The sequence below is a fragment of the Pogoniulus pusillus genome, chromosome 7 (genome assembly GCF_015220805.1).
Source record: "Pogoniulus pusillus isolate bPogPus1 chromosome 7, bPogPus1.pri, whole genome shotgun sequence".
Classification (NCBI taxonomy): Eukaryota; Metazoa; Chordata; class Aves; order Piciformes; family Lybiidae; genus Pogoniulus; species Pogoniulus pusillus.
The window spans coordinates 34,063,027-34,077,977 of NC_087270.1; the positions used below are offsets into that span (position 1 = coordinate 34,063,027).

General features: G+C 37.6%; 1 protein-coding gene across 4 annotated transcripts in view; it reads left to right on the plus strand.

Moving 5' to 3' along the window:
* NBAS (NBAS subunit of NRZ tethering complex) overlaps nt 1-14,951 on the plus strand; it is a 168,189-nt gene that overhangs the window by 113,842 nt on the left and 39,396 nt on the right. For all 4 annotated transcript variants that reach the window (XM_064146440.1, XM_064146439.1, XM_064146437.1 and 1 more), the window contains exons 45-48: nt 3,389-3,607; nt 3,838-4,040; nt 11,356-11,445; nt 13,977-14,172. In XM_064146440.1, coding sequence (XP_064002510.1) covers nt 3,389-3,607; nt 3,838-4,040; nt 11,356-11,445; nt 13,977-14,172 — 708 coding nt within the window. The remainder of the gene's footprint in view (nt 1-3,388; nt 3,608-3,837; nt 4,041-11,355; nt 11,446-13,976; nt 14,173-14,951) is intronic.

Below are 14,951 nucleotides of genomic sequence, written 5' to 3' on the forward strand. Positions count from 1 at the left end.
TTCCATAGGCTGAGCCACATTCAGATTATGTCTGTTGAAATTTTTTGTTTACTGTTCCATCCTTTCTGACTTCTTTTCCAACTTCTGAACTTTTCTTGCAACTTACTGTTCTTAATTGAAAGACTTGATGCTTATTTCCTCTGAGTCAGTAAATCCTTAAGGACATGGCCTTAGGTAAATGGCTGTAGGTAGCCCTGCTTCAGCAGAATAGGAGTTGGACCAGAGGTGTCTTCCAACCTCAAGTATTCATTGTTTCAGTGTTCCCAAGTTTCGAGAGACATTAGAAAGAGGGGAACTGTGTACATAATCTCAAAGTTACATGTTAATCACTGATATGAAGAGTGGTAGGGTCAGCATCTTCATGTGCAATGAGTGTTACTTGTACAATACTCTGTGAAGAGTTATTTATATCTTCTGAAAGAAATGGGCTTCTGAGATGAGTTCTTACCCTGAGGAGTAAAATCTGTTGAGCTGAGATAGCATGTGATGTTCCTTGGTTTGAAAATGAAAGAAAACAGATTTTTAGCATTTTTTATTACATGTTATAGCCTACAGAACTAAAACTATCTTTAAGCTGTAAAAGCTTTTTAAAAAGAGAACTCCATATGCAGACAAAGATTGAATTAGCCTCTTAGCTACTGGAGGGTTTTTTGGTGTGTTTTGGTTTTGTTTGGTTTTATGACTGGGTATGATGCTGAAGCTGAGTAGAAGTACAGAGAATAGCTATTAATGAATGCAAGATTAAAATAGTCTTGGGAAGAGCCTTTTCTAAATGCTTCATTCTCTATGTACTTATGGCATGATGATGACATAAACTGGCAGTGTAGTTACACTGTTTTCTAGATATAACAGTTAAATGGAATACTTAAATTGTTTGCCTTTTATGTTTCTCTATATTACATTTTGAACATTAGATTGTCCAGTAGGAGAGAAATAAAATTCCCATCTGTTTTCATCTTTTACCATGTTTACAAAATGGATATTAAGTTTCAACATGATGTGAAAGGTGTCACCTCTTCCTTGCTTATATTAAGACCTGGTATCGAGACATTGTTCAAAGTAACAACACTTAGTCAGTTCTACTTACAACAAAACTAAACGTGTTTGGAACTGAACGGTAAGACACCCTTTGTATTTACCCTGATAATATTGGCAGGTTTTCTTAGGTCTTAAAATAATCATAGATCCCTAGAATTGTTAGAGAGAGCTCTAACATCATAAAGTTCAACCATCTACCTAACACCACCACGGCCATAAAACCATATCCTAAACTGCCACATCTACACCTTGGCCATAAAACCATGTCCTGAAGTGCCATGTCTACACTTTTTTTTTAATGGCCCCAGGAACCTCTCTGGGTAGCCTGCTCCAATGACTGATCACCCTTTCAGTAAGGAATTTTTTCCTAATGTCCAATCTAAACCTCTTCTGTCACAATTTGAGTCCATTTTGTTTCATTCTGTCTCTTGTTACTAGGGAGAAGAGACCAATCCCACTTCACTACAGTGTCCTTTCAGGTAATTATAGTGAGCAATGAGGTCTTCTCTCAGCCTTCTTCAGGCTAAACAACCCCAGTTCCCTTAGCCACTCCTTATAAGACTTGTTTTACAGACCCCTTGCCATCTTTGTTGCCCTTCTCTGGACATGCTCCAGCACCTCAATGTCCCTCTTGTGAGTGACATACAATATTCAAGGTGTAGCCTCACCAGTGCCAAGTACAGCGGCATGATCACTTCTGTACTCTTGCTGTCTGCATTCTTTATCACTAAAAATGCCTGCTAGGTCATTGCAGCAATAGCTTCAGTAAGTAGCAAGAGTAAACCCTGCATCTTTAAGTGTAGGTTTTTGGGGGTTTTTTTGATGGGGGTGTGGAGAGGACAAGCACATAAGATGTAAAACTTTAAACATTTCTCACAGCTTTCCATGTAGATCTAATTCCTGATGTAAACATCAGTTTGACTTCCTTAAGTACAACGCTGTAACAGTTGAATCTTCCTCTTTCCATGGTAATTCAGCCTCTTCCTATTCAGTGTCTGATGTAGCTTCAAGCTTGGCTATTTCCTGTGTGTTTCAGCATGAACATTACTTGCATGTATTTGTCAGTATTCTAGTAACCAAAACACCTGGTGTAAAAAAAGCACCTAATGCTGTGGGTTTAGATGGGGAAGACACTCATTCTTTAGAAAGCATGTTGCAAGCATCCCTTAAACTGTACTTGAAGTTACAATCTACCAATATACATGAGTTTTAAAAACATTTCCCACTTTGTACTGGACTTATTGGAGCTGTGACATTCCTTACTTAAAAGCATTAAAGTTTGTTGCAGATACTGTCTAGATACAGGATACAGGATTTTTCCCTTTACAAAATATTCTTGTTTTGTGGAAATTTGGGAGTCAGTTGTTATTGCTCAAGCTCCATTATGAAATCCTAAATGCCATTCTGATGCACTGGAATGACCCTTTCATCATGGGTATAGGAGTGGGGGTAAAATTCATTGTATGTATGAAGTATAAAGGGTAAAAAGCTCCCAGGTTTCCTTGTTTCAGTTTAATTGCTAGATACAGCAAGTTGTAGAGGTCTTTCAGAAGTATAACTTCTGTTTTAAATAGGTTGATGTGAAAGTTGTAAAAACAACTAAAACCCAGAAAAGAAACACTTGGGAGTTTTTTGCATATAATCATGGTCCTGGGGATTTATTATAAGCAGTAATCAAAACCTGCCAAAACTAACTTGAAGTTATTTTTCAGCATTTGGGATTTAATGTTGTAAAACAATCCCTGGATTGTAGCCAGGTGGGGGTTGGCCTCTTTTCCCAGGCAACTAGCAATAGAACAAGGGGACACAGTCTCAAATTGTGCCGGGGGAAGTATAGGCTGGATGTTAGGAGGAAGTTCTTGCCAGAGAGAGTGATTGGCATTGGAATGGGCTGCCCAGGGAGGTGGTGGAGTCGCCGCCCCTGGAGGTGTTGAAGAAAAGACTGGATGAGGCACTTAGTGCCATGGTCTAGATAACTGGACAGGTCTGGGTGCTAGGTTGGACTGGATGATCTTGGTGGTCTCTTCCAACCTGGTTGATTCTATGATAATGCAAAACTAAACCCCAGAGATTACAAGGTGGCAGTCTACAAAAATCATAAATACTGTTAGGAGAAAGAAGTTTGATATGGTTTAAAATGAGCCAGATTCAATACCATTAAAAGGAAGGGCCACAAAAAAAGTAATGGAATACTGATCCTTTTAAAATTAAGAAAAGAAAGAAAGTTGTTTCTCATGAAATACTTAATTCAGTCTTATGCTGTGCTGTAGAGCAGTGGGACTACCTGACTGTACAGCCCTATGAACAGTAGTGTACGGATGAGAAATGATTAAATATCAATCTTTTTCAGTTGCCAGTTGAAGCCAGGATTGAAGTGACTAAGAAGGCTATTAAGGCAGTCAAACATCTTTCTGAGAAATCAAGGAAAAAAACTTCTGATAATGACATGGAAGATGCTGAAACTCTGTCTGTTGCTTATGAAAAAACTCTGAATCACTTGGAGCAATCTCTTGCTCATCTGGAAACACTCACTCATAGTTTCATCACTTACTTGAAAAAGAGCAAACAGGTAATGATTGCTGATCAGATTCTTGTTTTCAGTGTTAACATGACTAGCAGTGATAGTCATAAATCTTTAGTAATATTTTATTAATGTTTTGTGTCTTTGTTTTTTTCACTTCCATCAATCTTTTTCTTTTTTGTAGGATGTGTTAAATACTGCTGTAAAGGAAGAGTCTAAATTATGCAGCCCTGTTCATAGAGTAGAATGATTCATGTTAAAAAATTATCTGTTCACAGGATATACTACAGAAGTATGGCTACCTGTATGACTTGTCAAGGTCAGAGAAAGAAAAAATCCATGACCAAGCAGTAGCTATGTGTATGGATGGTCAACCTCTGGACATGATACAGCAGTTGTTAGAAGTGGCTGTTGGTGATCTAGGTCTCTCTCCCAAGGATATTGTCCAATGTGCTATTGAAAAAATTGTATGTATATTAAGGTATGTACACTGTCACAATCAAGTCCAAAATTCTGCCTTCTGGGTTTAGATTTGGTAGTTGTTTTTGATTGATTGGGCTGAGTTGGTTTGTTTTTTGTAGTGAGTGGTTGTTTGCTTTGAGTGTCTGGATTTTGCAGAGAGTTGGGCAATAACAGGAAATGAGATCTTGGATCATTTGTGCTTCTGTTTACATATAATTTATATTCAGATAACGCAGTTATGTTTTTCTGAGTTTGGGAAGCTTGGGCATTCTGAACAAAGCAAGCCACAGAACTCATTCTGTTCACTGGGTGGTGCTTTTCAGTTAAAACCATTGACTTTACAGTAATGTTCTTTGTGTGTGCACTTGGCAAATTTGCACTTATATATAATTCTCCCCTCTTGAGCAGAGTCAAAAGGCATGTTTGTTGGAAATAGCTGGTACTTCAGGTATTCAGGTAACAGAGGCCTAAGCCTTTTGCCTTAACAGATCTACAGGAAGAAGTACAATTTCCATCTTTGGCATAACTTGCTATTTGTATTTCTGGGAGCTGTTTTCTGAGTCATTTGCCTGGTTTGTGGTTTATTGGCAAGATTTTGAAAGATGTTTTTATTTGTCATTAAAATATAGGCTGTACACTTTTCCTCTTTATTCTTATAAAGACTTGGAGTTTTTGCTCTTTGTTTACATTTGTGTCACACCCTATATCAAAATGAAATAGCAAGTATGAGGGATTTATGCTTACTACAGTGCTTAGAGAAGCAATAATGATAGTTTCAAAAACCCCCAACCTGCTAGCCTCTTGGAGAGAAGCAAGTTTCCAATTGCTTTGCTTAATTTTCCCAGTATTGTCAGTGTTTCTTGCTCTTATTAGTGCCATCATACTACGAGCAATCCCAAAGCAAGGCTTCATCTCAATCATCTGAGATTCACTGTCCCAAACCTCAGCATTTGTCTTTTCAATGTGACACAAACAAAATAACTAATCTGTTCATGCAGCCCCACAAAACTGAGCGAGCTCTTATTAAAATGATGGAGAAACAGAGTAGGAGAAGAGAAAATGGAGATTAACTAGCTTCCACACAGTTAATACTTGCACATTCCTGAATAATTCTGTCAAGTTCTAGGCAAGACTTGGATAATATAAAAGGAAATCAAATGCAGTTCACAGTATTCTTTATAGTCTTGTTTCCAAATTACACTTGTGAGCAACAGTTTAAAACAACTTTAGTTATGATATGACTAGTACTGAAGAAACATGTTTTGGGCAAGGGAGAAGAGTTCTGCATTGAAGTCCTGCCTTTCTGGTTAGCTGCAGCCTCTCTGTGTCTTACAGCCTAGAAAGAGTTTGGATTTACTTGTTTATGAATGTGTTTACAGATATAGGTGAAGGTGTGGACACAAGATATCTAAGGGACTCTTTGGAAAGCCGTTCAGTGAAACAGGTGCTTTTCCTTGATTCTGTTTTAGCTCAGTTTGCTATTCATAGCACCCTCTTAAGCTTCAGTTACAGATTTGATGTCCTTTAAGGTTCAGCTTTTTTCCTGCCCCAATGAAATGGAAGATAATTTTCTTCAGTTGGTGAAGTGATAGGCAAGTTTGCTTTGAAAATCACTTGTTAGGATTGAAGGAGCCTGCAGAGGTGCTCTTGTTCTTAAGTGACAATTGGGATATGTGGAAGTTCATGAACTTTTCTAGCCAGATAAAAGCAACCTGTCCTCTTTACTAGGAAAGAATAAGCATTATTCTCACCAAGCCATATTAGAATGGAATCCACGTGCCTGTCCTGATGTTCTCTGTTGAAAGAACTTAACCAAAGTGCACACTTAGTTCCCATTATTGTTTGACTAGAGCTGAAATGTGAAATTCTCAGGACAGGAAGGAGAGACTGAAGTTCTAGAAGTTTACATCTACGTGGCTGTCAGTATTTGCGTTCCCAGGATAAGAGAGCTCAAGATCATTTTTTCTTGCCATCATTTTTGACAGGATATCAACGAATGCTTAATCCTTCTGTTTGTGATACTGTTTCTCCTTCACAACAGCATAAGAGTATTCCTTAGGTCTTTTTTTTTTCTGCAGTCAGGTTCATTTTGAGGAAGCTCTCATGAATTTAGTATAATGAGTGCTACCTGTTCCCTCTTCTTGGCTGGGTCTTTGATAGACTGAATATTCCAAATGAAATATCACTGTACCTGTAACCTACTGTTATTTTTTTCTATATGCCCTTCTACCCCATCTCCTTACCATTATTTTCCCTTTTTTTGTGCAGTAGTGGTCAGAATATAAATATAAAATTACTTTTCTTTCCCATCCAGGATAAAAGAACAGATATTTCTTACCTAAGTACTCATAGAAAACCCTGTTTTGAAATATGTCTCTTCCAAAGAGATATGTGCAACAAGTATGGAAGAATATTCCATTCTTAGATGTCTGGTTAACATTGTTTACCACTTCTAAGACCACTTTAGATGGATAAAACTTGGGGAATTTATTTAGTTTTTCTGCATGCAGAAAAATTGAGTGGGCAGGATGATCTGAATGTATATGCTAAAAATAGAGATACAAATCGAATGTATAAAATAATCTGTGGACCTATCTTTTCTTCAGCATGTATGTGTATATTACAGCAAACTGAAGTGCCACAGATGAAAAGAAGGCAGGCTGTGAAAGTGCCTGCAGTCCTCTTTGGCAGAAAATTGATTTAGCTTGTCACTCACTTTAAGAGCATTCATAGCATTCTCAGTGGTGGTTGTGCTTTAGTGCAGCAACATAAGTAATATTGTCTGTCTTGTCTAGTTCGATGAAGAATAATTTGACTTTAGATAATCACTGCCCTGCTGTTTCTGACTGGAATGGAACAGTGTGATGCATTTAGATATAAAGCTCACAAAGTCCAGTTATTTCAACTACAGTGAACCTCATTAACATGCAGAATAGGAGTAGCCTGTTAAATTTCTCCTTTCTACTTTGCTTCTTATCAACATTTTCCTGTGAACTGAATTATTTCTTCTTCATATGCACTGCAAGGCTGGAATGTCTTCAATTTGATTTAAAGTTTTTGGGCAGAGACCATGACCAATAATGCCTGTGCAGCACTTTCCAATAAAGAAGGGAATGCCTCTCCCTCCACTAAGAAAAACTGTAGTGGCAAAGATGAAAGATTCAGTTGGAGACTTCAGATAAACTCCTTTGGTATGTGATACGACGTAGTGTCTTCTACTTATGTCATTTTTGAGGAGAAGGAGAAGATCATTTCACATCATTCAGGATAAATCAACAGATAGTGAGTTATAGAAGGTTGGCCTACTGCAGTGATAAAGAGCATGAAGTGAAAATCTAGCATCAAATGAAATAGGAAATGCTTGAAATTATATCCTCCCTATTATGAAATTCATGAAAAGGATAATATTATAAAGTATTATCACTCTAAATATAGCAAGCAGTTAATAGAAAGGTCATTGCTTGGGCTTGGCATATCCTAAGCCTGCTGGTATTAATGTTGTTGCTGTGAATGAAATTGGATACATCTGTGTCCTGCACTCAGAGGTTAGCTTTCAAACTAGACCATAACACAGATTAAAACACATTAACAACGTTTTGTGCAATACTTGTATTTCTGAGTTAATAAGTAAAAACTACAATTAAAGTAGTAGTCTTGCCTGTGTGGCTGGAGTAACGAACTGCTATTGAGTAAATGCAGCATTTGAAGGGAAAACTCCTGGAATTTATTTACTGAAGCTTTGATAGGTGGCCAAGAGAGCCAGTGGCATCCTGGCCTGCATCAAGAATGGTGTGGTCAGCAGGAGCAGGGAGGTCATTCTGCCCCTGTACTCTGCACTGGTTAGACCACACTTTGAGTACTGTGTTCAGTTCTGGGCCCCCCAGTTTAGAAGGGACGTTGAGATGCTTGAGCGTGTCCAGAGAAGGGCGACGAGGCTGGTGAGAGGCCTTGAGCACAGCCCTACGAGGAGAGGCTGAGGGAGCTGGGATTGGTTAGCCTGGAGAAGAGGAGGCTCAGGGGTGACCTTATTGCTGTCTACAACTACCTGAGGGGTGGTTGTGGCCAGGAGGAGGTTGCTCTCTTCTCTCAGGTGGCCAGCGCCAGAACAAGAGGACACAGCCTCAGGCTGCGCCAGGGGAGATTTAGGCTGGAGGTGAGGAGAAAGTTCTTCACTGAGAGAGTCATTGGACACTGGAATGGGCTGCCCAGGGAGGTGGTGGAGTCGCTGTCCCTGGGGCTGTTCAAGGCAAGGTTGGACATGGCACTTGGTGCCATGGTCTAGCCTTGAGCTCTGTGGTAAAGGGTTGGACTTGATGATCTGTGAGGTCTCTTCCAACCCTGATGATACTGTGATAAAGTGTGGTTATTTTATACGTCCGGTTTGAAAAAGGTCACGCTGGAAAATGCTTTGATTGACAACCCTCAAAGTAGCAGCTTTAAGATCATAACACTGAACTTGGGTTTTCTGTAGCTATGGTGACAGAGCATATAATTAAGGTATTGTAACCAGATGTGTATAGATGTGAAAAATTGTGGTGGTGTGAGTGATTTGCCTGAAAGTTAACCGTCAGTCCACTACTCTTGTGATTGAAAATACTAATACTTTCTTCCAGTTTCATAAGTGCACCTTGACTTCAAACACAGTAAAATATCTTCTGTTATTAATATATTTGCTAACTGTTGCAGAAGAACCTTCTAGAAATTACTTCTTTTATGAAAAATAAGTTCCTTTTTGACTTTTCAACAGTGTACAATATCACAGGCTTAAAAGCTCTGGACAACTTCTCAGAAACAACAGTATGTTGCATTTAATAAGAATGTTATTTGCCTGACATTGGATATCTATATTGTAATTTTAAGAGCAGTATTACCCAGTTCTGTTAACTACTTTTATTTCCCTTTATACTTCTGGGATGCAAATTTCGAAGTAGAAGTTCTTGCACTTGCTTGTTTGCCTACAGACACAGCTACTGTAAATGTAAAGTGGTTGCTGCTTCAGTAGATGTGATGGTTTGGGTGTTACCTGCCCCTCCCCCCCACACTTAACAAAATCACCCAGACTAGACTCAGCAACTGGACATGAAAAAATGAAGCTATATTTACAGCTTAGCACAATATACAAGCAGATATTTACAATATATACAACTACAGACAGAAATATACAAGTTAAAAGGGTAATACAGACATACAGCACCTCTCCTAGAAACCAGAGTCCCCAGGAGGGGCTCCCAACCACCCTTCCACCTCCTTTCCACCCCTCTACCTTATTCCAGGCTTTGCCTTACATTCAAGATGAGTTTGGAGAAGTGGCCAAGGGGGTTAGGAAGCAGGCAGATTAGTCACACAGACAGCAGGATAGAGAGAAGTGAAGCCCAAAGCTAGAGAGCCACTCTTATTTATGTTTGTGTTCTTGGTTTTATACATCTCATCAAGTCTGTAAGTGAAGTAGACATCACCATTGTTTCTTTTTCACAGCTTATAATCTAATTCGTCTCACTAAAATCCTAGCTAGGTTCAAACCAGCACAGTAGAAGTCATGAACTTCTAGCAAGAAAACCCCAAGTTCTTTCGATCTGAAAAAATCTAAAATGATCATAAAATCATAGAATCAACCAGGTTGGAAGAGACCTCCAAGATCATCCAGTCCAACCTAGCACCCAGCCTTGTCCAACCAACCAAAACCCCTGAAAACCAAACCCAAACATAAAGCAACATAGAAAATTCTGATAATGATGGTAGTCCTATTGGTCTTACCTATGATTCAGTTTGATCCATATACCTTGGATCACTCACAGGATACACTGAATACTTTCCATGATTCACGACTATGAGGATGTTCATGGCTGATTGGTCAGGGAAGACAGTTTGTCTTTTGAAGACGTTATGGCTTCCTTCGTTTGCAGCTCCTAAATTTCTTATCTTGAGTACCCAGGCAGATGTATCTTTTAATGAAATTATGGAGATAGTCACTGGGCAATGAGCAGGAAAGTTTTAGTGCAAGTCTGAGGTTCTTTTTGAATGGCCAGTGTTTCATGCAGAAGATAAAACTAGCTTTATTAGACTGAGTAGCTAACTCAGAAGGACTAAACAACCAAATTTTTTTTTAACTCTTTCATTTCACTTGGACAGAGGTCAGAAACACCTATTTTGTAATTTAGGTATCATAGCTTCATGGTATTTATGATGGAAAAGATGATTTGGCATTGACCTTTTCCACCAGTTTTGAATGGTCACACCAATGCTATATTATCTGCTTATTTTCCCAATAACTTAGAGGCAGTACAACAGAAAGTGGAAAATAAAGCTGGAGAAATAAGACTATTTAAAATATTTTCTATGAATGCCATAATTAGGTTAAAAGACTTAGATGAAGTTAATTTATTCTCCTTACAAGTATTTTTTTGTACTTCATTGTGTTTGAGGATCTTGATTAAATATGCATCACATTTTCTAGCACTGAAACGACATCAAAATAAGCCTTTATCAGTGTGATTACACCAGGCTCATAGCTAAAAAAATTGAGGTGGTCACAGAATTCTGTCCTCATGCTTGAAATAACATGTAATCTGTGTGGAAGGATAATTTTAATCCTTCCTTAATTATATTTATTTCTGTTAGTAGCTGTTTATTTTTCCTTATTAAGAAAAGAACAAGGCAATAATCAGTGGAAACTTCACATGATTATTTGTCTTATGAGCTGTAATCTCTTAGTTTCTCTAACAATTATGCAGTAAAGGTGTGATTGAGCTTAAAAATGCTAGCTTTCAATCTTTCTAGATTTCTATTTTAAGTGCTATTTTACTGCTGAGATTCACCTTTTATTCTCCTCTCCTTTCTTCCTGTTTAGTAGAATAGCCCAGTCTAGTGTATGTGCTTCCAGACATAAAGCTCTTGATGCTCCAGTGAAGTTACATTAACTTGTCCATTGTTGCCATTATATGCCCTATCCCTCTCCACTCAGAGCTTCTACTTCTAAGTTTCTCTGTTCCAAATATTTTCATGTCTGAGCTAGAAATCTAGCTCAAATGGCCACATTGATGAGGTCTTTAAGGTAATGATATTACATTTGCTGATCTTATTTGTGAAATCTGTTAGAAGTGCTAAATTTTAACTGTTCTTTTTTTTGTCAATTTTCATTTAAGTGTTTTAGTGTTTCTCTTTTCCACTCTTTTCTTATTGCTTTGACATAAAAATAAAAGAACTAGTTAAGCAAAGCAGGGAAAGAGGAAAATTGCTGTAATTATAGAACAATTCATGTAAAATCATCAGGTGAGTAGAATTAGATATGATATTAGGGACCATTTTGATGGTAATTCTAGTTCTTCCCTTAACAGTGGAAATGATGCCTCATCTACATTAGTGCAAGATCCACTTGGAATCCTAGAAGGTATCGTTTCTGCAGTGCATGAAAGTGTTGAGAAAGGGTAAGAATTTCTCATACAGATTGTTTGGTTAAGACTTTGAAAGAGTTCTTACCAAAAAAAAAAGTATGATATTGAATGTGGATAATTTTTCTTCATGGTTAGATGGAATAGATTTGCACAATTTACTAAGACTTCATTCTGGAATGGACTGCTATTTTTCAGGTTCAAAATCTAAGCCCTGAAGGAAGCATTTACTTGCTTATTCAGAAGAAAGCAAGTCACTGGACCAAAAATGTAGATAACTATGATATGGTGATTGGAGAAAATTTTTCGTCTGTGACTACTGCAGATTGTGTATTTTCCAGGAATACTTCACTGTTCTTTTAGTTTAGTAGACAGATTAAAAGTACTAATGACTCGCTTTCAGATATCTGCATTTAGATGTCTAAATGCATCCAAATTGGTGCAGTACAGAGTATTTCACAAATGCTGTATGATGCTTGGCTGTATTTTTTTTCTCCTCTTTTGATGACATCCTTATTTCAGATCACATGGTGGTCTGGATGCCTCACTGACATTTCCTGTTGCCTTTCTAGCAAATGAATTAAAAATCTGTTTTCTTTACAGATGTGTAAACTAAGAAGTCATTTATAATTTATAATAACAATAAACCCATCTACTCTTTGGTACTCACACAAAACCAGTTACATTATTGTGAGGAGGCTTCTCCACTGACATTAAATCAGTTAAATACTGTGTGCTGAAGTAGACCAAACTGATGTCAAAATCCTCAGTAAATCTTAGAGTATTACAAATAAGGTAGAATGGGAAATTCAGTATGATTCTGTTCTGTTATACACCTCCTGGAATCTCTTATTTTTATACTTCATCAACGTTTAACTGCTGAAACAAGCTAAAGTAATTGTGATTATGAGATACTGTTTACAGTCATTGAAATACTTACTTTAATCTCAGCTATTCAATTTACAAAATATAAGTCTTTCAGGAAAATAGGTATAAACATCAAGAGTGAGCTCTACAAAATTCATGTAAAATTTCAGCAGGTTCTCTTAATTTTGAAACTTTTAATTCACAGTTTGAATGCCACCTGTTCAGCAGAGGCACATCTAATGTAGCTGAAGTTCTGTGCTAACAGCATCATTCACACAATATAAAGCTTAAGTTAAATTGAAATCCTTGTAATATGAAAACCTAAGATGTCAATGTTTATTATTTCAGAGCTGCAAGACAGTTTAAATTGGTGTTTTCTGTCTGATATTGCATTCCAATCTGTCTTGTTAAGACAAATAAGAGAACATTAGTTATAAATCACACTCCACCTGGAACCACATTCTTGACTTCTAAGAAGGAAAAAAAGAACCCAACAACAATTTCAGTTTAAAATATTACTGTAAGGTAGCAGAATAGTATTTATTGATTTGTTTCTGAATTGTTGCATGCTAGTTCCTTTAAGGAACTTAACAGATTATTCTGTCTGCAGCTGCCTGCTGGTTAGTAAATGCTTGATAATCTGTGTATTGTAAATGCTGTCATGCAGTTTGAATGTTTTCAGTATAACGCACATTTTGAATCAAAATGTGTAATTAAGGCTTTTCCTAATTAGTCAAGTCAGAAGAACCCCAAGACTTAGGTTTTTTAGCTTTTTTGTGGTTGGGTTTTTTTTTTACTCTTGCAAGGATTTGTGGGCATTCTGCAATCAGTATCATACTATAAGGTAAAATAATCAAGCTGGGTAGAGCTGGTACTGAAAAATATCTAGAGCTACAATTTGGAGAAACTAATGTATGTGTAAAGAAGGGAATCACAAGAAAATAATATATAGAGCAATGTGAATAAAAATGTCATATTGAAAATGCAAGCAGTCAAGCCAGTTTTCCATAAAGTCATATGGCATGGAAGTACAGACATCAGTCAGGACCAGACACCATAAAAAGGCTTTGATTTTCAGGTGCTGAAATTCGGCACCATTGAGATGCATACGGCAGTTAAGGTAGTATGTGGGAGAATATATAACAGTATAGATGGATTTCTATAGTGTTACATGGTTATTTGAACTTTAGAAAACCCTCTTAACATCATTTAGCTTTAGACACTGATTGAGGAGGGCTTGTTTAGAATCATAGAATAGAATCATAGAATCAACCAGGTTGGCAGAGACCTCCAAGATCATCCAGTCCAACCTGTCCACCAGCCCTATCCAGTCAACTAGACCATGGCACTAAGTGCTTCATCTAGTCTTTTCTTGAACACCTCCAGGGACAGTGCCTCCACCACCTCCCAATGGGAAATCACTCTCTCTGGGAAGAACTTCCTCCTAACATCCAGCCTAGACCTGCCCTGGCACAATTTGAGACTGTGTCCCCTTATTCTATTGGTGGTTACCTGGGTGAAGAGGCCACCCCCCAACTGGCTACAATGTCCCTTGAGATAGTTGTAGACAGCAGTTTCGGAGCTGAGCTCTCCCATTACCAGTTATGTGTAGAATGTACTTGTTAACAGCTTTGAAAATACTTCTGGTACTTTTGTTTGCATTACCAAAGTCTGTTTAACACAATATTATTTAATTACAGGGAGAAAGTGGTTTCTTCAGATGATCTTCTGGAGTGGTTGAGACCTTTCTGTGGTGATGATTCTTTAGCAGTGAAGCCTCGTATCAGAGTATTGCAGATTCTGGAACAAGCATTCCATCTGAGTGATGAGGATAGCAAGCTGCTTGTGTACTTCAGGACGCAAGCTGTTCTCAGAGCTTGCTGGCCCGAAAAACAGGTATTGGTATCGATGGCTGAAAATGATAGCATAAGTCTGGTTTATGCAAAGATTATATGATGAGATGCTCCTGCTCTGTCAGGAGGGTTGGACTTGATATCTCCTTCAGTCCATTCCAACTCCTCAAATCCTGTGATATGGTTGTTTATAGGAACTAATTCTACCATCAGTTTGAATAGGGTTTCATGATTGTTTTAAAGTCAAAGCAATATGAAGGTAGTGGACTCTTATGTAAAGGTAGTAGACTCCTCAGCTTTTTTTTTGGGATCAGGACTACATAATACCAAACTTGATTAAACACTGATGACTTTTCTCCAGGTCAAGCATTAACTTTGAAGTTCTTTGTATTCTTTTCTGATTATTTTTTCTGCAAATTTTATCTTCCCTCTTTCTCTTCTATTTGTCATGACATTGTAGGCAGAATTGGAATGATAATTACTCTCCACTGTCTTTTTTTTCTTTTCTCTGGTGCTTTTAAGTTTTCTTCCAGGAATCTCTACTTGAAACATTAGGTATATTCTCAAATGGAAAGATTTGCTTGATAGGGAGTGCTTTCTGTCATAGTTAGCTTGCTGTAGTCTCTTAAGAGGGAGCACCTAACAACTGAAAGACAGTAGTTGCTTGTAAATGGTTCATAGTTTTAACTGCCCATATGATAGCTGAAAGTGTTTTTCAATGTGAACTCAGGAAAAACACAAGGTAGTCTCATTAGTGAAAGAAGATACTCTTGACTGTTTGTTTCTAAGAAAGACATAGATCAAGTTTTCAAGTCTAAACCA